The 25,121-nt window shown below is 37.7% G+C and overlaps 1 protein-coding gene across 1 annotated transcript in view; it reads left to right on the top strand.

Moving 5' to 3' along the window:
- LOC111158685 (parkin coregulated) overlaps window positions 1–25,121 on the top strand; it is a 503,721-nt gene that overhangs the window by 271,122 nt on the left and 207,478 nt on the right. The window contains exon 3 of the mRNA XM_022520893.1: window positions 13,966–14,137. Coding sequence (XP_022376601.1) covers window positions 13,966–14,137 — 172 coding nt within the window. The remainder of the gene's footprint in view (window positions 1–13,965; window positions 14,138–25,121) is intronic.

Below are 25,121 nucleotides of genomic sequence, written 5' to 3'. Positions count from 1 at the left end.
TACCTCCTTGGAAGCCTCCAGGCACCCAAATTACCTCCCTTTCTTCTCATTTTACCAGTGACACAGTCCAGTTCTCTCAGCACTTGGAGAGGAGCAATTCAATTTTCTAATTTTAGTTTTACCACAAGATACAAACAGTATGTAAGCTGAAGCATGCCAAAAGGTATTTTGTTTTTAAAAAGAAATTTAATTGAGCTTTGTTTGATAGAGCCAGGGAGATATTTTTAACAATAGGGTCTCCCCAGGTCTCCTGGCTTGCTCCTGGCCGTGGTGCAGAGAATGACGACTGGTTCATGGACTGGAAGGTTGGCCAGTGCATACAGAGGCCTAGCATGATGCAAGCTTTGGGGAGAGAGAGGAACGCAGTCTTTCTAGGTGGTAAAAATAGTCCTTCCTTCATGTGATGGTTCAAATTTCCTTGTAAACCCGAAGCTACGAAACTCCTAGAAGAAAACATAGGGGAAAGCCTTCTTATTATTGATCTTGACAATGACTTCTTGAATATGACACCACCAAAGCATAAATCTACAAACGGAACGACATCCAGCTAAATAGCTTCTGTAGCACAAAGGAAACAATCAACAAAAGAAAAGGCAGTCGGCGAAACAGGAGGCAATATTTGCAAAGCTATCTGATAAGGGGCTAATATATTAGGGGCATATATATATATATATACTCCTACAGCTCAGGTCATGATCTCAGGGATGTGAGATCGAGCCCTGTGTGGGGAATCCATGTTCATCAGGGAGTCTGCTCGAGATTCTCTTTCTCCCTCTCCCTTCACCCTCCCCTCAGGCACACACTCTCTCTAAAACTAAATCTTTTTAAAAAATGGACAAAAGACTTGAATAGATATTTATCCAAAAGAGACCTACACTGTTCAACAGGTACATGAAAAGTGATCACTTTAACTCATCCTCGGGGAAATGGAAATAAAAACCACAGCAGGATAAACCCCCTCACTGTTCGGCTAGGTCTTACCAAAAGGTAACAAGGGTTGGCAGGCATGTAGAGAAAGGGGAACGCTGTATGCTGTCGGTAGGAACAGAAAATGGTGTATCTGCTATGAAAAACAATATGGAGGTTTCTCAAAACGTTGAAAGAGGGAAATCCTACCGTATGTGACCATATAGACCTGACACAGAAGGACAAATACCAGATGATTCCACTTCTAGGAGGAATCTAACATAGTCAAACCCATTGAAGAAGAAAGTAGAATGGTGGTTCCTAGGGACTGGGGGGAGTAGGGAGATGCTGCTCAACGGGCATAAGGTTTCAGTTATGCAAGACGAAGAGGTGTTGGCTATTCTTTCTTAAATGGCATTGAATCCTGTCACCTGCTTGCTTAAAAACCATCTTTATTTTGCTCGTGCCTGAAGTATCAGTCCAGACACAGTGGACACAGAAGGCGCCTTCGTGCCTCCCCGACACCATTACTGAACTAAGCACTGTCTCTTGATCATGTCATACCCAATTCCTGTCTGCATGCCTTTGCTCGTTGCACTCATGTCTTCCCATCTTGCAAGGCTCGTCAAGATCCTCCTCCCCGATATAACCTGTCCTGTGGACTCCAGCCCATAATTATCCCTACTTCCTATATGCCAGGGCCTCCTCCTATATGTCCTTGGTGTGTACCCTTATTTAGCATTTAATCATGCACCACACTGAAATTTTACTTAATTTTTTTGTGAGTGTATTATTTTCTTTCCAGAGCATAGAAGGAATCAATATCATTTAGCACATGCTATCTCATTTAATCCTTCATGATAACCCTGGGAATTAGCTATCCATTTACAAAAAGTAAACTTAGTCTCAGAAAGGCACAGTAACTTTCCAGCAGTCACAGAGTGTGAAAATGATGGAACTCTGTACGTGCAAGTGATGGGTTTGAACCTCCATCTGCCTGACTGCAAACCCGAGCGGCTCTCCACAAAGGCAGTGTCAGTAATCCAGTCTTTCCACAGACTGCTAATATTAAAACATGAATCCAGGAAGTAAGTCATATTTCTCATCTTTTTTCCTACCCACTAATAACCCCACCTCTCCTTGACGTTCAGCATGGCACTATACCTAGTAGAAGCTCTTCACTGTAATTTTTGCTTTAGTTTTATTTTAGGTGAAATTTGACTAAGAAGTGTAAGAATTCATGACTTTAGAGAACTTTAATAAATTTGTATCTAATCCCTGCAAGATAAGTACGTAGCAAAATTATATGCTGATGTAAAAGGCACCCAATATTGCCATTGTAACAATTTCTTCTTAAAAATTGCTTCATGACATGAACTTCACCTGAATTAAATCCTTTGCAAACATCCTTAATTCCACTGATTTGGTTGAGTGCATTGAAGTTCACAGTACATTATCTAGTTCACGGAGAGTTCTTGTAAATTAATGCCATGTTTTACAGTTAACACCAGTGATAAAAGCTGCAAATGATCTGTTTTTAACTGTCCCAACTCCTAAAACTGCTGGACTTCTCAGGTCTATCGTGTTTCTTGCTTCTCAATTTGATTAATGCTTGTTATCCCAAAATATAAGTATCTCCTCTCTACCTATGGTAAAATTATACTGTTTTTAGTAGTATATAGAGATATGATAAAGGAAAGAGAAACTTTTATTTAAATACATATTTTGCTCCTTTTATGCGCCCTTGGTTTAAAAAAAAACACTAATTTTAAAAATTTTAGGAAATTCCTTTAACTCTATGACAGGTGACAAAAGGTGGGAATGTTCAAAGCTATAGAACAAGGGATTATTTCTCTTTCATTTATTACACTTGAAAGTATCACTCACTGACTGCTGCGGTTTGGAACATACAATCCCTGGATGATAAAGGTTAAGTGTGCATAAATTCGAGATCTGCTTACAACTGACCTTTAGCTCTCTTGTTAGCATTTTTGACAGAAACTTAAAATAAGGTTATTCCATAAAATAACTTGATTCTCCACTCTCAAGTCCAGATTTTTTACTCTGCCAGCTAGACAGAGCCTTCAGTATTTGTAATGAAACACAAGACATCAAGTTATGAACAAGGTGAGCAGGTCAGAGGAAAGATGCACGGGGCCCCAGTCCTCACTCTGCCACTGCTTGGAATGGGGTCGCAACATGTCATGGAGATTCTCTAGTCTTTATAGATTAAATTGTACAGACTCACCAACTTTTTGAATTTGAGTCAGCCCATCCATGAGTATAGTCAATACATTCGCTTGTTCATGGAACACTGCACGAGTCTTCCATTTGCGCGTCATTGTCTCCCTAAAGTCTTGTGCATTGACTGTTAGTTTTATGACTCATTATCTTAAAGGTTTGTTTTTCTTCATTTCTTGCTATTGTGAATATTAAAAAATACTTTATATGTAGTTTTTAGTGGCATAAGGGAATGCTATTTTTAATGCACTGATCTTTTATGCAGCAGTTTTTCTGAACTCTTACTAATTACGTTTGTAGATTCTCTGGGTGTTCTATGTAGATAGCTAAATCATCCTCGAATAGCAAGAGTCTTGTTTCTTCTTTGCCAATATTCATACATATTTTATTTTCCTCATTAGCTAGAAACTCCAGTACAATGTTGAAATAAAGACAACAGTCTCCTTGCCTCCTTTCTATCGTTTTCTCCATAATGAGAATGTTCCTAAAGTTTCCCCGTAAAATAAGATAGTTGCTGTAGGTTTTTCCTTGAAATTTTTATTTTTTGATGAATGATTTCATTAAATGCTTTATCGGCATCTAAGAAGATGATCTCATTTTTCCTCTTTTGATCTAAAAATTTAAACATGATATTGAAGTATCCTGGTATTTCTGCCATACCACCTACTTGGCCGTAATTTTGAACGTGCCACTGAACTCACTTTGCCTAGTACTTCATTTTGATTCAGTGAGATTGGGCTAATCATAGTGGCAAGGTTATTCTGGCCTCTGATAGTGAGCCGTATCCGTTTCCTTCTTCCTCTGTTCTTAAAGAATCTTTACAGGTGGGCTTTTTTTTTTTTTTAAGGTTAGGTAATTTCACTTTAATTCAATTTTAACATGTTATTATTTCTATAAGGATTTTTCTTTGGTCTCTGATTTAAAAGTGTTTTTAGATTTCGAAATGTGTGGAGATTAAAAGTCTGACTATCCTTTTCTTCAGAAAATGTAACACATGTGACATATTTTGGAATTTCTTGAACTTACTTTGTGGCTCACTACTATTCAGTTTTCTAAGCAGTCCCTTGTACACTTGTAAAAAACATGTTTTATCTAATTATTGAATGCAGAGTTTTATATAGGTCCAGTAAGTAGACCTTATGTCTAAAACTTGTCTAAATTCGTAACCTCTTGGAAAAAAGTACAGCTGGAAGAACATCGCTCACCTTACACCAAGAAAAGTTAAAAATGGATTCAGGATTTCAATATAAAGAAATCATAAAAATACTAGAAAAAAATTATAAATTGTTTTTTTAATTGTTTCTATTCTTCTACAAAATGGGGGAAAATCTTTTTAATGATGACTCAAAATTCAGAACCCCACAAAAGATTAATGAATTCTAAAACAAACAGAAGTCTGCATTGCCATGCAGACAACTTTTTGAAACATTAAATTTCAAAACATTTGAAATGTTATGGAAGTAACATACAAAAGTTGAATCCCTCGAACATAAATGAGCTAATTTATGAGCTAATTTATTGAACACTACATCTGAAACTAATGATGTACCATAAGTTGGCTAATGGAATTTTTAAAAAAATGAATTTGGAGGGGAAATAAAGAGCTGGGGAAAAAAGAGAGAAAATAAAACAAATGTCAGTGGGTACAAAAAATGGCAAAGGATATATGAAAATACAACTCACAGAAAAGGATAGACAAATGGCTTTCAAAAATATCTTTAAAAGGCTATTATTCGGGGCACCTGGGTGGCTCAGTGGGTTGAAGCCTCTGCCTTTGGCTTGGGTCATGATCTCAGGGTCCTGGGATGGAGCCCCACATCGGGATCTCTGCTCTGCAGGGAACCTGCTTCCTCCTCTCTCTCTGCCTGCCTCTGTGCCTACTTGTGATCTCTGTCTGCAAATAAATAAATGAAATCTTAAAAAAAAAAAAAGGCTATTATGCTCACAGTAAGAGAAGTGGAACTTAAAACAACACCAAAATAATATTTACCTATAACATTGTAAAAAATAAACTGTGATAGCGTTTTCTTTGAATGAAAATGGAAAACAGCTACTGTCATTTACTGTTGATGAAGAGTTAATTTAATACCATCCCATGAATCACCAGTTGGCAATTTCTGTCAAAATACACAGAGGGTATGTATAAAAAAATGTGTACATATACTATCTATATACACCCTCTGGAAAGCAATTTCTATTCTACGAATTTATCCTGTATTGAATTTATTCTTTTTTTTTTTAACCATACCTTTATTTTTCACTTTTCTCTGCCATTATATTTTGAATGTGATTCTTACAAACAAATTTATAACTGAAGTATATTTTTTCTTTTTCAACCATTTCTTAAGAGAATAATCTAATTTAATCTATTTATACTTAGGATGATTACTTTTATATTTGGGTTCATCCTACATATTTTCTCTTCTCTCATGTGTTTTCCTGTTTTCCAAACATCCAAGTGGGATGTTTGACCAGCCTTCTGTTGGGTCGATTCCTTCTATTACATTTTGTTCTTTTGGAAGTTAATTCTATTTCTGTTCTTTTGATGGGTATCCTTGCATTATAATATGCTTAATTAATTTTGAAGTTAACCAACAACCTTATCTTTATCCCTATCAATGCAAGGAATTTATTTTGACTCGGATCACCTTCCTGTCATTTTCTGTACTTTTCCTTTCTCATATTGCAATTTCACTTTGTAACCTCACCATAATGGATTTAAAAAAAAAAATTACTATAGTCAATGCTTCTTTGGTCTTATCCATTTGTTACACAGCAATTTTTCTGAACTCTTACTAATTATGTTTGTAGATTCTCTGGATAGTCTATGTAGATAGCTAAATCATCCTCAAATGTTATCTCTTGCATCTCATTTCTTTGTCCCATGTTCAGCATGTATAGTACATTTTATCCATTTTGTCCTTCAGTGAGGACGATAATGTCTGGGTTTAAAACAAACAGAAAAAAAGCTCCATTGGTCAAATACATTTGGTTTGTCTTTATCTTGCAAACTATGAGTATGGTACTGAAGATTAATAATTAGTTTTTTTAGCATGTCTAGGGGTTTTTACCATCTTGTGTGGCCTCTATTTTGTTAATGAGAAGTATAATTTCAAGCCTAATTTTGATCCTTTACATGTTACCTGTCTTTTATTTCTAGCTGTTTTTAAATCATTTCCTTGACTTTGGAGTTTTATAGTTTTTCTGAAAAATGGCTAGATTTGCATTTTTAGTCTGAAGATTCACATCTTTCTTCAATTATGAAAGATGCCCAGCCTTGATTTCTCAAAATACCTCCTTTCCTTGTCTATCTGGAACTCCTCAGGGTCGCATGGGTATGGAAGTAAATCAGGTAGGGGCTTCCCTGTGCTGTACTGGCTTTCCCGCTTTTATAACCCAGATCCTTCCTCTTTTCATCTGTGGTCAATCTGTTTCCAACAACTGAATTCTGAGGTTACTGATGCTCTATATTCTTTGGAAACCTTATTTAGTTCTTTTCTAAAAATGAAATATTCTATGTTTTAAGCACTTTCAAAAAAAATTTTTTTTGAAGATTTTATTTATTTATTTATTTGAGAGACACAGAGAGAACACACGCAGGGGGAGAGGGGCAGCGGGAGAGGGAGAAGCAGACTCCTGGCTGAGCAGGGAGCCCGATGTGGGGCTCGATCCCAGGACCCTGGGATCATGACCCAAGCTGAAGACAGATGCTTAACTGACTGAGCCACCCAGGTGCCCCCACTTTAAAAAATTCTTTTCAAGTTTTATTCTGTAATTTCTAGGTGCTAGTTCCAGAGCTCATTCCCATGATCACTGGTCTATTTAGTCTTTCTTATGATGACTCTGTCACCATGACGGTGGTAAGTTGCAGCTGTAGTTACATTTTCTGTGGCAGCCTTATGCACCTAGCTCATGGGAGTATTAACTCTTTTCCATTTGCTTTGTCTGGATCCCAGAAGTTTCCTTTCCACTGTCAGAGAAATATATATATATAGTATATATACAGTATATATACAATATATGTATACTTTTTTTTTTTTTTTTTTACTTCAGATTTCCATTTGGGTTTCTGTTTCTCAGAGGAGATCTTTCCCATCAAGGACTTTGTCACACATCAAGCTCTCTTTCTCTTTCCACAAGTTTTCTATTTGTCTTCACAAACTCAAGGAGAGACTTTCTGGTTCCCTTCCCAAGGTGGGGCAGCCCCTGTAGGCCTCAGTCCTATGCAAGAGTCTCACCTTACTCCCCTTCTCTTGCTAAATGCCCTGTTTTCCTGAACTCTGAAGACATTAAAACCTCAGTCCCAGCCTCGAGATGTGGTCTGTATCCTATACTCTCATAAGTCACATGGCACCACCTCTGTGACTATGAATTTGTCTGTATCTCTAGCATCTGAGGATTTCCTGACATTGACTTTGCATTGAACACATTTTGGTATCTTTTAGGCTTTGTAAAACCTAAGGATCACGTTAGTCTTGTCTGCCATCCTTTGTGAGGTCTCCTTTTTGAAATTAAAGAGCATTTTTCATGCTCAGAAGTCTTTTTGCGTCAAAGACTTCATGCATTAGTGCGTAATTTTAACTACTATCATTGAAAAAGCTTAAAATGACATTTTTCAGTTATTTATCATACTGTTACGTATTTGTCATACATAACATCTACATGCACTTGAAAAATAAAAGTAAATCTAGGTTTGAAATATGTTACATACACTATCTACAGTGCTTAATACCTATGTAATTTGTAAGGCCTCTTGCAGGAACTCACCTGCTTCCTCAAGGAAGAACAGTGGAGCTGAAGCTTTATTTTAGAAAATGGCATAAGTCCAAATAAAGTCATAATATATTAATAGATAATTATACTTTTTCAGATTGGCTTATGATTCTAAGCAAGATCTTTGGTTCCTATGCTAGGAGCTGTAATAACAGATACTCGAGTTATATTTCCTTTGCTAACTGAAGCAAGGATATGGAAATTTTAAGAGTAAGTTTCTAATCTGAATCTTCAATGAAAATCATTAACCTCATTGTGTTTCTGACTTTTCAGTATAGCATTACTACCTTACACATTTGTTCTGGGGATAAAAAGTTATATATGATAGGCCAGTAAAGTTAGAATTTTATTGCTTTTGACCAAAGGTCATTGTAAGATTTAGAGATAACTTGTGAGTACTGTGTGATCTTTAAAAAGTTATAAAACATAAATTTTAAAAAGAGAGAGAGATTCTGTGAGTAAAACTACTTGATGCTTCTGGAGTTAACATCCAAATGGTGATCAATCAGTATATTACTGTGTAATTTTACCTGATGTACCAAAATGGCCTTTGTTCTGTGTTCTACTTCAAAGAGCTTTCTTTTAATTCTGGATTTTTTGCATAAATGTTGAAGAAAGATTCCCAAATTTCATAAAAGTTTGAAAACTACTATTTTCATAGTAATACTAAAGAAATATAAAGTATAATATGTCATTAAAACAAGTTATCCTAAGAGCAAAGTGATTTATATAACTTAAAAAAAGGTTTATTGCTGAATAAGCAGTAAAAATGACCTTTTGTAAATCTAAATGAACAAAAAAACACATTGATTTAGAAAAACTCTAAAGAAGTCACCATGTGACAGATACACGCACAAAGACAAATAAGGGATCTCCTCACTTATCTTTAAATTTTGTTTTTATCTTGAACTATTTTCAACATCTAGATTTTTGAAAAAAGAAGTCCTTGTATTATTACCAATATATTATTATGGGCACACATTAATGTGTTTATTTTTGATGATACTGTGAAACCAGAAACTTTTCCTTCTAAAGTATTAAAAAGTAAACAGAATAGCAAATTAATCCCTGAATGATTTGTAGTCAAATGAGGGTAAATAGAAGCACTAAGAAGCAAGCCATTCTGATTGTCTATGAAAATACTCATAAAGGGTGACTGGGTGGCTCAGTGGGTTAAGCCTCTGCCTTCAGCTCAGGTCATGATCTCAGGGTCCTGGGATTGAGCCCTGCATCGGGCTCTCTGCTTGGCAGGGAGCCTGCTTCCTCCTCTCACTCTGCCTGCCTCTCTGCCTACTTGTGATCTCTGTCAGATAAATAAACAAAATCTTGAAAATAAAAAAGAAAATACTCATAAAACTCATGAAATGTAAATAATCATTGTAGCCCTAATGGAGAAGACATAGCATTTTATTTGTAGAGTACGCAAAGTTGTAGAAAACATAAATCTATGGAAAACTATATGCCCCATCATGCTACAGACCAGTGTTCACCACCAGGCTCTCTGTGCACTCTGCCATGGTCCCTGATCTCACCTTTAGAGATGACCATTTGTCATCTGGCCATTGTGCCCTTTGCTGAGTCTGCCTCTCAAAGAGTTAGCACAGACGAAAGATCCGAAAGGTCAGAATTGAAATTCAACACATGCTTACTGAGTATTCACCTGTTATTTGCCCCCACCCTCTCAGGCAATGACAACTGCCTGAACAACAGAACTTAAGAAACAGAGATGAATAAATGATAAAGGCCACATAGCAAATCAAACAGGGTGGTAGGCCATGGTAAGAGGGCCTCACTGAGCTGAACTCTAGATGAAAGGAGTTACCAGCAACCGAGAATTCTGGAGAGAAGGGGACCAGTTCTTTCAAAGATACTCTCTAAGGAGCATTGGGTGAGGCTGGGCTGGTCAGGGGACAAAAGTGTCTTTCAGTGTCTCCAGAGAGCAGTGCTGTGGAAGGATGGTGTGAAGCAATGGGACCTGGGGACAGATCGGGGAGGCCCTGTTGAGACCTGAGTCAGGAGCAACCACAGGTCAGGACTCATGTGGAGAATGGAAATAGGAAGGCAGAAATGGAAACAAGGAAATGAGTTAGGAAGCTGTTGCAGTAATCAAAGAAAGGCAAGGTAAGGCTTACACTAAGCTGGCAATCTGCAAAATGACAGGAAAGGAAATGAGATCAGGATTTGCTTGGAGGTAGAATCAGTTGGATTACTGATGGGTTGAACATGGGGATTTGAAGGGAGGAAATCAAGGATGACCCCCAGTGCTGGAGATATGGTGTCAGGAGGCCAGGGTCAAGTGTGTCACATAATGAGAACATAAAAGGGACAGGAGAGTTGGACAAAGTGAAGGTCACTGGTGACCTGGGAAGGATCACCTGCAGTGGCATGGTAGCAAAGTGGACTGAAGAGAGAACGGGAGTGAGGACATATAGACAACTTTAACTGTGGACACATGAAATTGGGCAGTAGCTGTCAGGAGCTTATCAGAATCAAAGAAAAGTACATCAAAGAGAACTCAGACATATTATTAAACAAAACAAAACACATGTGAAAGCTCTGGATTTTAAAGGAATGTAGGAAGGTTTCCCAAGTCCTAGACCACATTTGTCATCTGAAACAATATCTCAATAACAAGAGGAACCCAAGAAGATATACAAGCAGCAAATAAAGTTATGTACAAAAAAAAATTCATCTTATAGTAAGTAGAGAAATATCTGTACTGTTTCGAGGAGTTTCTTACCTCAAAATATAGGGGCAAGTCATTATTCCCTTGTTTAAGGCAACAGATCTACAGTGGCAGCAGATATGCCAAGTAACAAATGGGTCAGAGGAAGAATTGCCAGTAGAAAGGAGCTGCTGTGGTCCGTGAGCTCAGAGTTAGAGACCTAGAGATGATCTTTTCTCAGTTTCTCTCCCTGGGTCTTTCACTCCATTTCTCTGCCTGCTCCTCCTTTTTTTCTCTCTTCCTTTATTCTTTCTTCCATTGCTTTTCTTTCTTTCTTTTCAAAACTTCGGAGAATAAGAATCATGTGTGCTCTATATTTGTTGTTTTAAGACACACTGTGAAATGGGAGGGGCAAAAAAACAAATGCAGGTTTCAGCTACTTAGAAAAGATGCTGCTAGGGGCACGTGGCTCAGTTGGTTAAGCGTCTGCCTTTGGCTCAGGTCATGATCCCAGGGTCCTTGGATTGAACCCCATGTCAGGCTCCCTGCTCAGTGGGGCATCTGCTTCTCCCTCTCCCTTGGCTCCTCACCTTGCTTGTGCTCTCTCTTTCTCTCAAACAAATAAATCTTAAAAGAAAGATACTATTAAAAAAAAAAAAGAAAAAAAGAAAGATACTATTAAAACATAATGCCTGAGGGAGAAAGAAAGTAAAAGCGTAGAAGACACAACAGACAAGCTAGTTATGGCAGTGTTGGTATTTGAATAGACTAGGACACCCTGCATTAGTAATGGTAAAGGGGATGGAGATGTAAGGATAAATGGAATAGTCACCAGGAGAGTATAATAATGCTGAACCTCTACGTGCCTAACAATATAGCCTAAGAGGCTGTATCACATCCTGCAGCCAGATAGCTTGGGTTCAGATCCCAGCAACTCTTCTCTCTAGCTGGAGAACTTAGGCAAGTTATTGAACCTCTCAGTGCCTCAGTTTCTCCATATTGATAATGGAGATATGCATAACACCCACCTTTTAGAGTTGTCATGAGGATGTGGGGGAAACCAGAGGGGGAGATGAACCATGAGAGACTGTGGACTCTGAGAAACAAACTGAGGGTTTTGGAGGGGAGGGGTTGGGGGGGGGTTGGGTGAGCCTGGTGGTGGGTATTAAGGAGGGCACATATTTCATGGAGCACTGGGTGTGGTGCATAAACAATGAATCTTGGAGCACTGAAAAAAATAAAATTACCAAAAAGAGGATGAAATGAACTAATACACATAAGTATTTAAAATAGCGTCTGGTATAAACAAGGCATGTTTTTACTGTTGCTATCGTGGATGTTCTTAGTATTATTGCCCCAAACCACACAAAGAAATAAATCAATGGAATTCCAAGGAAAAAAATGGCATGTCAGCAGTCTTAGTAGATTTTTAATTTGCTTCTCCAAGTGACCTAAATTTATTTTTAAATATTTGAGATAGCAGTAATAAAATATTTAAACAGGCTATCTTATCTTTCAAATCACTGCCCTCTCCCTCAAAAAAAGTGACCTACATTAAAAAAAAAACCCTGCAAAATAGAAAGGAAAAGTAAATGGAAAACAACAACCAAGGGCCAAAAAATAAGATGACAGAAGTTAAAGTAGACATAGTAATAAATGTGAATGACTTAATGTACTAAAATAAAAAGTCCTAGATCACATTAAAGTACAAAATTTAATAACTTGCTCATTATAGGACACATATGTACAAGTATGATGGTGGGCTAAAACAAAGAGAATTAGAAAAACATCAGTAATATAGACAAATATAATACAGGTGGCATTTATATTATTAAGTTAGGCTACAAGGTAAAATTAGTGATAGCAACACTGTACCTTTTGGAGCTGAACGATGTAGCAATATCTTTGTTAGTTGTACAAAATAGTGTTCTAAAATGTCTTCAGATACACAAAAATCCTTGAGAAGGCAGGCACTGGATATATATTCCATAAAATTTTACTATGAACAAAGTAAATTTTATAAATATACAAGGAATATAAAATAAAATTGATGTCCATATATACCTCCCTCTGGGATTCATTTGCCAAACTCCAATTCCAAGAGGACATCCAAACATTCAGCTCTTGACTGTTTATGTCCCCGATTGGCTGGGCAGTCGATGAGCGGACTAGAGACAGACCTTCTGCTTGGCCAATGCAGGACATTTGACTCACTCTACAGTGACATTCGGAAATGTGGTGTGGGTGTTAACAGTTTCTCACACCCAGGGGCAGGCAGGCCTGTGGCTAGAGACTCCAAAAGCTGAGAGAGAGCTAGAAAGTATAAAAACCTCCTAATGTAAAAGGCAGTTCCTCTAAGGTCTTGATGGACTCCTCACTCAATTATAAGGTGGTAAGTGAAAGCTGGGTGCATTCATAAAGACTTAAAGACCTGGGGAATTTGCACCTCTCACTGGAAACGCTGCATCCTTTGCTCTGTAAATGGATTGTGCCCTAAGTCTGAGTCTGTTGGCTTCTTTCCATTCATGATATCACCATCACTTCTGTCACCTTGCAGGTGGCAAGTGAGGTCATAGATACTCTAGACAGTGAAGGACCCGGGCTAGAGGAGATCTCCTGCAGCTCGCAACACATCATGTCTTTTCTCAACCTCAGAGGTTTCGTTTCCATTCACTGTTGATGCTGGATGGTTTTACAAAGATCAGGACAAGAAGTCGTGGAGGTGTTATCAAGGGTGAAGGATATAACAATGGAAAAGTGACATATCTCTGTTCCCAAATGAAGCAGCTGAGAGAGATTGGGATATTTTGATTTTGAGGTGACTTGAGAACACCAACATTCTCCTTGTCATGCAGGATCCAGGGAACATACACATAACCCTATTTTATCTCTCACTCTCATACTTGCCACGTCCTGAAAAGACACATTTCACAAGAATATACTGGTTTGCCATTCCTATTAGATTCTTGTTAGAAATTCAGATGAAATCCTCTTTTCAACTTTTTCTTCTTTTTTTATTCTATTCTTGCATATATCTTTTTGTCATACATATGGTGGACTTCTTGAATCCTTTTAGGTATTGCATTTGTGCCAAATGGTAAAATATTAACCAAAGAACCCCCAAACCAATACCAATGTTGATTATTGATTATTTATTATTCCAATCTGTTAAAATGTAAAGGTCAATGATTATAACCCCATTGCTAATGGAATTAAGACATGATGATGTACTTCAGGTTGTTAGATGAGTTGCTTAATAAAAAATCTTCCCAAAGTCCCAAAGAATGTCTTCCTCCTAAGTCGGTGACAGCCTCATGGCGGTCTGGCCATGCTTTGCCCCACTGTTGTCTTCACATGGCATTTCTTCTCTCTCCTTTCAGGTAGAAATTGAGAAGCTGGATTACCATCATTATCTGCCTCTGTTTTTTGATGGGCTCTGTGAAATGACATTTCCCTACGAGTTTTTTGCTCGGCAAGGAATCCACGACATGCTGGAACACGGGGGGAACAAGATTCTTCCTGTCATTCCACAGCTCATTATCCCGATAAAAAGTAAGTGAACAGGTGAAAAAGCATCATTCAGTTTAGAAGGTGCTGCTTTTTGACAACTCACTAATTAAGCAATAAAACACAACAGACTGAGGCTATCCCCAGGTTTTGTGGGAATTTTATAGGATGACATACTGGGCCAGACATCCCAAATCTACTCTAACCCATTACTGATACCACACTGAAGTTTCACCATATAAATAAACTAAATTGCATGGGGTTTATACCAATTTAAAATGCTTCCCAGTACTGATGCAAGCATTAATGTTAATTTGTACACGCAAAAGTCAAGTGTGTGTACTCCACACCATCTCTAACTTATAAGTTCTTTTCAGATGACATCCCTAATTCCTAAATTACAATGTCAACCCAGTTATCTTTAGGATCTTTTAGGTAGTAGGATTCATAATTTAAAGAAAAAAGTCTGAAATGGGGAAAAATAATGTTACCAAATACTTGAATTTATTTTTTTTCTGTGATAGGTTACCTGAGGAAACTCTAGAATAACCCTGTCATTGACTTTATTTCTTTTGCTAATAAAATGAAATGCTTTCTTCCTATGCCACATTCTTCAGGCATGAATCTCTCTGGACTAGTTGTCTGAAAGCAGCCTCTTCCAAAGTGTTCCTGGGATTTTCATTTGCCATTGAGATGGTCTATAATGACTGCCCAAGAAGCCCTTGGGGAGTCATTGGGTCTAGTCTTCTGGGTCCAGCCTCCTCCTTTCACTCCACAGCTGCTGCTGACCCTTATAATAGGGCCATCTTTTGGGGACAAGGCTCTAGGAGGGGATGGCAGCCTCCCTCAAGTTCGCAATGGCCAGGCCTAGGCCCTCGCCTCCCACCATCACACCCCAGGCTCTGTCCACACCAGAGTTGCCATCCACGCTGTGCTGCTGGAAAGCAAAGGGGTGGCGCTGAGCACCTCCTGGGCAGGGACATCCATTCCTTTCCCAGCTGCCCTAGGCTGTGGGCCTGCTTCCCCCACCGCAGGCTCTGCCCCACTCTCTCATCCAGGGTGAACCCTTCCTGCGATGACTGACTGGACACCTGCTCAGTCTCCTGGGATCTGGGGAAGCCTCACTCTCTCTGTCTGGGAACTACCCTTGCCATGTGCTTTGACCAAAACAAAAACGAAACAGTTTAACATTGGGTCCTTCCCCACTGCCTGGATTATTTCATCTTATCTGTGGTGACCTTTTTATTGATATGAATGAATTATTCTTAGAATTCTAGATTTTTGGCCTTTCTGCTATCACTGTTTATACTAAATCAACTCTGAAACTTGCTCTCATCTTTTTGAGATTTTTTTTTTGGTAAGAGATCTGTAACTGACCACTCCAGATTTCCACCAAGACATAGAAGTAAAACCAATAAAAAGACAGGCTACCTTCTGTGCAAAGTAACACAGGAAGAGAAATGACACTTTAGAGCGGCTTCCTCGCCCCTCATGCATCAGCTGAATGATGATCTTTGAAGTCCTTCAGGAAGGACATATAATGCTGAGTGGCAGGAAAGTCCTTTCCGAATGTGATTTATTCTAACAGCTCACAATTTTTGAATATGTTAAATTCTAGCAGAAATGCTACATTTTCTAAAGAATGATGTACAAGTTTTATTGACAAATAAAAAGGCCCAGAACATTCTCCCCAGGAACCATCTTTAGAAGACACGATCCTTTTTCTCCTGCACCCAGCAGAATAGCAACAACATCCAGAAGTCTGTTCTGTTCTTGGAAAAAACCTGTTGTTGTTAGGCTCACTGTCTTCTCGGGACTTTTTCACTTGTATCTCCATTGAAAACACTGAAGGGCAGAAAGAGAGTTTTTAAGTAATATTTTGATTATACTGTTCACAGTTAATACATACCAAAATAGAGCATTGCAGACCCAGGTGAATTGATTTTCAACTTTGATCTGTATTTTAAAGATATTTAAATGAGTTGAGAGAAGTGATGTGTTCTAAGGACAAAATTTACAGTACACACATACTAGAGGTAATTTGCTCATAAGTGAAAACATTATTAAGAACTCAGTAAACATGTTTTGTCAGGTAAAATTAACTACGAATTTGATAATTTAAGCTTCCAAAGGCAATGAGAGTTTATTTTGGTAGATATCATTGCTTTCCTTCCTGGGCTTCTGCTGTTACATACTGATCCTGAATCTAACTTGGTTTGCTTCTCAATCTACTTACATCACTAAAAGCCAAATTTTTCTCAGGAAGAAAGACTGATTATGCAAGATCATGCACAGTCCCAGCACAGTGTGAGAAACATTACGTGCATCACGTCAATTTTCCAGGTGAATTCTGGATTGAGGCTAATTGATCTGGAAGCAGGCTGATGTGCATAATTGGCATAACACAGCATGTGTAGCTGATTTTTCAAGCTGTACTATTAGTATAATTTTGACTATCTCTGAGGGCAAAAATTAACCTTACCATCACCAACTAGCAGTTTTTAAATAGTTTTCCTCAAATTCTAACTAATATCTATACCAGTAAAGCAAAATACGTGCACTCCCCAAAGGATAAGAACGGGACTGAGCTGCCTCTCTACTTCTAGAGTCTGGGGTTGACGTCAGCTAATTACAAGGCTGATCGTTCTAATAGGAAGAATGGACACATTCAGTGTCTCTAGGCTTTCTAAAATGAAAACAGGTAAGAAAGCACTTTCTTTCTCCTGTCTTTGGTTCAAGACCCCAAGTGAGGTCATTCAGTGATGACCAGAGGAATGTGCATCTAATACCTCCTACTGTTTCTGCCGCTCTGTGGTGGTTACGGTTGCTCCCCTTTCCTCCCACTTTTTGACTTCTACCTTCTTGGGTTATTCTGGGTCAGAAGCTTCAAAAAATACCCATATAAAGGAGTCAGGGTTGACAATGGAGCACTGATTGTTGATAGCAACAGCAGAACTTTGTAGAGCAAGGATGAGATGAACCGTCTCAGCCAGCTGAACTATGGGACGTAGATTCCATTTACTCCATCTGGTCGCAAAAACACACACGCATCAGAATCCAGCAGAGCAATACCAGGAAGAAGCCTCTAGAAACTCTGCATTTTAAACTCAGAGATTCCAGTAATGACCAGGAGGACAAAGAGAAGCCAAGAGCAGCCCCGAGCACTGGGTTTGGGAATCTCTGTCTTCAGCAGCAGCACGAGCAGTTACCCTGAACGCCAGCACATGGGGCCATTCCTAAAAGGCGGCTACACACAAGGAAGGAAATATCTTGGACAATGAGAGGAAGAGAATACCTCAACAACATTTAGTTCAGGAGCCAGAAGAAATCCATAGGAACTGGTTTGACATCCTCCAGATGCAGGAAGATACGGCATCTGGGGGACAGAGGCCGAAACCCACAAGAGGGGGGAGAAGCTACACACAAAGAAATAAAGTAACTGGGGTTAAGAATTTTACCAACAGTAAATTCCAGACAACAGTGAGCATTGGAAGAGAACCACCTTGGGTACGTTTCATCCCATTCACATGAGTAGAAGACCTGATGTATGTAACTGCATGAACATTTGTTGAAAAAAAAAAAAAACTTATAAGTTAAATGCCCACCTGTCTCACACAAGAAGTTACTGAGACTGTGCTCCAGCTCTCAGGAGGGAAAGCCAAGTTAAGGACCCCAAAATAAGGATGTCCTAGTGTGAAAAGCAGTTCATATTAGAAGCCACTAAATCTAGACTTAAGTTTAAAGAGTCGATGGAAAAGAGTTTCAAAACTGCATGAAATCTCAAGTAATTATTTTGGAGTAATGTGTCTAAAAATCCAAGGAAATTGAGTATAAGCCTTCTAAATCATGGAAAAGATGAAAGTAGTTAAAACAGAGCCTACACATTAAAAGGACAAAAACTGGGCTGACAGTAAAGAGGTGCTAAGTGTCAAAATCATAAAATAAGGTGAAAAACATGAAATCAAATATAGTGTGAAAATTAACTTTCAATTTAGTTTGTGGAAAGAAAACTGAATATAAACTCTATATAAAACTAAATAGTACTTGAATAGTTTAAAAATAAATAACATATTAGGATGAATGAGAAAAAAGGAGGAATAGTTATTTTAATTGTAGAAAGGTAGAATTTAATGTAAAAAATTTCACATGTAGAGAGGATCAATTTGTCTCGATAAAAATGTTCTGGGTAAAAATGTAATCATATGAGCCTTGGTTCCCGGAAAAACCACAGCATCATGTTTAAAACAACAAACAGTTACTTAAATTAGTAGGTGTTTTTGCCTGTGGGAGAAGAGTAAACCTCTTGGCCCTGAGACTATTTGATGCTGGTCCTTTCTCCACTGCCTGACCTTCAGCTCCTAGATCTACAATCTTTAACAATCCAAGTGGACACCCTTCCTCTAACATACCATGTCCCAAACTTCAGCGTGTGTATGAATCCACTGCAAATGTGTCTGAATCACCTGGTGAAATGCAGGTCCCACACAGCAGCTGTGAGATGGGTCTGGGGATTGGATTTCTAAGAAGCCCCCAGTTGATGATGCTGCTGCTGCTACAAGGTCAAGGCAAAGCTGATCAGGGCCAAGATGACACTTGACACCCCAGATCCTCCCACAAGGTGCTGGGAATGAGAACAAGGTAGGGAATGACCTGATAGAAACAGATGAATGATCATCTTCTATCTTACATTTAGGGTATCAAGAGATGTTGCTTCTTTCATGCTATGAATAATTAGAAAAATATACCATTAAGCTTTTAGGCCTTAAAAGTAACCACTAGTGGGTTAATAGTAGGGAAAGAAAAATGAAAAATTAAGTTAAGGCAATAACTTAAAAAAAAAAGCCAACGTAGAATGTAAATATGTATATTAAAAAAATAAGATGGCAAAAAGAAACGCAAATAATTTATTATTACAGATAAATGGGAGAAATGATCACAAATCACAAGAAAAAAGTCTTTGTTTGGGAACTTCTTTGAGAAGTTGTTCCTACTGTCTGATTGTTCCCAACCATATGGTTTTGTTGGAGACTGCCAGTTACCAAGTAATGATCAAAATTTAGCTCTTACAATAAAAGCAAAAATAAACAAGTGGGACTACATCAAACTAAAAAGCTTCTGCACAGCAAAGGAGACCATAAACAAAATGGAAAAAGCAGCCTACTGAATGGGAGAAAATATTTGCAAATCATGAATCTGATAAGGGGTTAATATCCAAAATATATAAAGAACTCCTACAACTCAATAACAAAAAACAGATCCAATTTAAAAAATGAACAGAAGATTTGAATAGATATTTTCCAAAAAAGACATACAGATGGCCTATTACTCGGCCAAGAAAAATGAGGAAATCTTACCATTTTTGACAACATGGATGGACCTCAAGGGCTTTATGCTAAGTGGAAATAAGTGAGGGAAATACAAACATCATATAATCTCATATATGGAATCTTAAGAAACTAAAACAAAACAAAGCAAAAAAGTTCATAGATAACAGAGAATAGATTGGTGGTTGCCAGAGGTTAGGCGCTGAGAGTAGGAGAAATGGGTGAGGTCAAAAGGTACACACCTCCGGTTATAAAATAAATATATAAAGTAATAATTATATATATAAATATATAAAAATATTTTATGGGATGTAATGTACATCATGTTGACTATCATTAATAATACTGTGTTGATACTTAAAATCTGCTAAGAGAGTAGATAGTAAAAGCACTCATCACAAGAAAAACATTTTTTTGTAACTATACATGGTGACAGATGTTCGCTAGGCTTATTGTAGTAATCATTTTACAATTTATCCTAATCACCAAATCATTTCATTGTATGCCTAAAGCTAATATAATGTTGTATGTCACTTACATCTCAATTTTTAAAAATTTACCTCTCTTTCACAAACTTATCTTCATTCCCCTTCCATCCTTACAATATAGTTATATCACAATTTTGATCAGATTAATAATCTGTTGTTAAACTATTGAGATCACATCAGTCCTACTCACTGGAAGTCACACACCTACTATGATAACATTTCTTTTCTTAGACAACTTGTTTTGCTTAGTTTTGATAATTGTCTCTCATTTAGTTTGCTTGATTTGTGTATGCTTACTATTCTTTTTTCAAATAGATTAAGATCTAGCAAACAAATGTTATTTTTCAAATGTTTAGAACATCAGGTAACCCATCAATTTTCTTTCTTTTTCTGGAGACTTGGGCCCTTCCACTTTCTAATCTCTCTCCATTGTGGTCCCAGTGACCCAACACTATTGATACTCCTCTCTCAGGTTTACTATCTTTTTTCCTTAGCTGTTTGTCTTGTTTTCCTCATCATTTTTATAGTGCACATTTTCCAGTAGTTTCTTGTAAGTACTTGAAAAGCTTAGTTTTAATCCTTGCTTGTCTGGAAATCCTTCCATCACACTTGCTTATTAGTTTGGCTATGTTGAAAATAATGTTCATTTGGAATTTTGAGGTCTTGTCTCCATTGTCTCCCAAGTTATTACCTTGCTTTAAACACCTTGATGCTATAGGAGTTTTCAGCCATTTGCTTGTGGCGTGTTTCTCCCAATCTCTGACAGCTTTCTGGATATTCTCTTTATTTCTGGTGATGTGAAATTTCATGTCAATATGCTTTGATGTGGCTGTGTGTTCCTTCATTGTACTGGGAAATGTCAGTTGAGAGACATAGGTCTTTCAACACCAGAAACCATGCATGTATTCTTCCTGTAATAATGTTCTCCCTCTATTTTATTTCTTTGTAATTCCTTTATATATATATATATATATATATATATATATATATATATATATAATTCATATGTGTGTATATACACACACATATAATATACACATTTATACACATAAATACACATATATAATTTATACACATATAAATTATATGTAATTATTGTATATAAATATATATGATGTATAAATTATATATATAAAATTATCTTGTGGTTTGATTCTCTAATTTCTCTATCTTTTTGCTCTGTTTTCCTGATTCTGCTTAGTTCTACTTTCTGGGAAATTTCCTTAACATCATCTTCCAAAACTTTCATTGAATATTTTGTTAGGTACCGTAATTTACTTTTATTCTGATTATTGCTTCTTAATAGTGTTTTGTTCTCCTCTTTATGAATCTATTATGTTCATTCTCCTATCTGTCTCCAAATGTTTATTATAGATTTGCAGGGTCTGGTATTTGTTTGGTTAGCGGTTTTTTGCTTCTTTTTTGTTTTTTTTAAAGATTTTATTTATTTATTTATCAGAGAGAGAGAGAGCGAGCACAGGCAGACAGAGTGGCAGGCAGAGGCAGAGGGAGAAGCAGGCTCCCCACAGAACAAGGAGCCCGATGTGGGACTTGATCCCAGGACGCTGGGATCATGACCTGAGCCGAAGGCAGCTGCTTAACCAACTGAGCCACCCAGGCATCCCAGGTTTTTTGCTTCTTACCTTATTACATTCTTTATTCATTCTATAACAATAAACTTTCTCTTTACTAGCTATTAAGACTTAATCTTACATACAGATCAACAGGACAGATCAACTGGCTAAGAGCATAGACTGTGGAATCAGACCAGCCAGCTTTGAATCTGACTGTACCATTTAGTAGCCATTGGACCTAGGGCAAGTTGCTTTACTCCATGTGACACCATTGCTTCATCTATAAAATGGGGATAATATTATTATTATTAATATTATATGCCATGACAACTCATTTTATGAAGCTAGCATAGCCTTGATAGAAACAAGTTCATCATAAGACATTACAAGAAGGAATCTTCTAGGACAATCCCATCCAGGAACATCAATGAAAAATTTCTAAACAAAATTGCTAGAGAACCAAATCCATCAGTATATAAAAATTATAGTATCTCATGGCAAAGTTGGTTTTATTACAGGAACATTAAGTGGCTTACCATTAGAAAAATCAGTTAATGCAATTTACATTAGTATATCAAAGGGTAGAAACTACATGATCATTTCAAATGATGGCAAAATGCATTTGATAAAATCTAATACCTATTTGTGTTTTTTTTAAAGATTTTATTTATTTGAGAGAGAGAGAGAGAGAGGGAGAGCACATGTTGGGAGTAAAAAGGAGAAGCAGACTCCCCTGCTAAACAAGGAGCCCAACACAGGACCCAATCCCAGGACCCTGGGATCATGACTTGAGCTGAACACAGACACTTAACCAACTGAGTCACCCCCCCCATATGTGCTTTTAAACAAACTAAGAATAGAAGAAAATTCTCCTTAATATGATAAAGGGAATTTTATCAATCAGAACAGTTGAGGTTATGTTGAAATAACAACCAGTCTCCAAAATCAAACGCTTAAGACATAAAACTGTAAGTGACGTAGAATGAAGGTCTGTTTCTTACATGTGCTAAGTGCTTATTGCAGGTTGGCAGGGGGGCTTGTTCACAGCAATCGCTTAGGGGCCCAGCCTGACAGATGTCACTGCTGACAGGACCAGAGGAAACAAGAGTCCCAAAGGATCTCTTTCTGGGGATGAAGTGCTCCATCCTGGAAGTAACATATTTCATTTCTATTCATTACTCATTGGCCAGATCTAGTCCAGGGCCTATCTAACCTCATCAAGCCAGAAAGTACAATCATACCATGGACATTATGAATAAGATATTTTAAAGTCTCTGGGTTCCGTTATATTCTTTTGAAGAGTATTTATTCTAATTCTTCTTTTTTTTTTAAAGATTTTATTTATTTATCTGACAGAGAAAGATCACAAGCAGGCAGAGAGGCAGGCAGAGAGAGAGGAGGAAGCAGGCTCCCTGCTAAGCAGAGAGCCCGATGCGGGGCTCGATCCCAGGACCCTGAGATCATGACCTGAGCCGAAGGCAGCGGCTTAACCCACTGAGCCACCCAGGTGCCCCTATTTATTCTAATTCTGATAGTTGAACTGTTCAACACAAACTTCAAACTTTGTCTTCCTGTGGTGGACAGCAATCAGAGTTCTTCCATCTCCCAGCTTTGGCTCATCATCTGGGCCTGCTGGGATCTCTCCCATGTGTATAACACTTAGGGGTTATCTAAAGCTGGGTTTTCATGCATGTTTTTTAGTTTACCTGCTCTTTGGTTCTCTTTCTTCCAGGATTACCACTCCTCCCAACCCCCACCCACTAATTTTCTGCTTGCTGTGCCATTCCAAAAGTCTCATCTTTGACATCTCAAGCCAGTATTCCTGCTACTGTTTTGTTGCCCATGGCAAAACACCCTAGCTCTTAGGGACACAAAGCTTTCAACTCACAAATCTTAACTGATACACTTCCCTTTCAAGGACAGATTCCCCTCTGCTTTCAGCTTATTTTAATTTCTTTGGTATGACCTTCAAGGATTCCTTTCAAGGAATCCTTTCAATCTGGCTGCAGATTGTCTTTGACCTTATCTCTTATTACAGTTGACCCTTGAACAATGCAGAGTTTAGAGAAACCAGCCTCCTGCTTTTTTGAAAATCTGGGTATAACTTTGACTCCCTTAAAATTTAACCATCATCAGTTTACTGTTGACTGGAAGACTTACTAGTAGCATAAACACTCAATTACCATATATTTTGTATGCTATAAGGATTATATACTATAGTCTTATAATGAAGTAAGTTAGGGAAAAATGTTAAGAAAATTATAAGGAAAAGAAAATATATTTATAGTGCTGTATTGTATTTATTGAAAAAATCTGCATATAAGTGGACCCTTGCTGTTAGTGTTGTTCAAAGGTCAACTGTATTTCCCTTTGTATGCTCTGTTAGCTATAGCCAAACTAAATGTGCTATAAAATTTCTTTCCTGATTCTGTACCTTTGATTTCTTTTTTTTTTTTTTATAAACATATAATATATTTTTATCCCCAGGGGTACAGGTCTGTGAATCGCCAGGTTTATACACTTCACAGCACTCACCATAGCACATACCCTCCCCAATGTCCATAACCCCACTCCCCTTCTTCCAACCCCCCTTCCCCCATCAACCCTCAGTTTGTTTTGTGAGATTAAGAGTCACTTATGGGAAAAGAATAAATGAAACAAGATGGGATTGGGAGGGAGACAAACCTTTGATTTCTTTTAAGAATGCCCACTCTCACATCCCCCAGGGCCTCAGTGGTAAGGGACCTTCAAAGCTCAGCTCCAATAGGAATTGTTCCTTCAAGCCTCTTCTGTTTCTTCTCTCCCTGCTTACCCTAATCTCCAGCCCTCTCCCTACCCCACTTTCCCTCTCCCACAGAATTTTATATGGGGTATTTATGGGAATTTTATATGTGTCACTTAGAACATAATAATGTCAGTAAGTAATATATTCCCAACATCATCTAATGGACTTGCTAGTACATCGTCAATTCATCAAAATACTTACAAAATTAATTTGATCAGATACATAACTACCATCCATAAGAAAATTTACATAGATGTCATAATCAAGTGTGAAGTGGCCATTTGGGCTTGCCACTATAATGTGTATCATACAAAAACTATTTTGTAAGAATCCTTGATATGAAAAAGCAAATAAAGAGAATAATGACATAATGCTTTCCACCTACTAGAGAAATTATGTGAGTGGTGAAAGTAATTTCTCGTTTATTCATCTTACATTCTCTCATGTGATTCTTTCTGTTTATAAGCAGAAACATATATTTGTGAGATGGTTTAGGAGGCAAGTTGACTCCAGCTGCTAAAGAATTACAGAAATAATCTCTTCCAGTCCCGTCCATGTTGCTTCAAAAGTTGGGTATTCATCCTTTCTGATGGAGGCATAATACTCCATAGTGTATATGGACCACATCTTCCTTATCCATTTGTAGCAACATGGACAGGACTGGAAGAGATTATGCTGAGTGAAATAAGTCAAGCAGAGAGAGTCCAGTATCATATGGTTTCACTTATTTGTGGAGCATAACAAATAACATGGAGGACATAGGGAGATGGAGAGGAGAAGGGAGTTGAGGGAAATTGGAAGGGGAGGTGAACCATGAGAGACTATGGACTCTGAAAAACCCTCAGATTGTTTTTCAGA

Source organism: Enhydra lutris, unplaced genomic scaffold (assembly GCF_002288905.1).
Source record: "Enhydra lutris kenyoni isolate GAN:26980312 unplaced genomic scaffold, ASM228890v2 scaffoldscaffold62, whole genome shotgun sequence".
Taxonomy (NCBI): Eukaryota; Metazoa; Chordata; class Mammalia; order Carnivora; family Mustelidae; genus Enhydra; species Enhydra lutris.
Note: the sequence above shows the minus strand (reverse complement) of the source record. Positions and strands in the feature narration are given on the sequence as shown.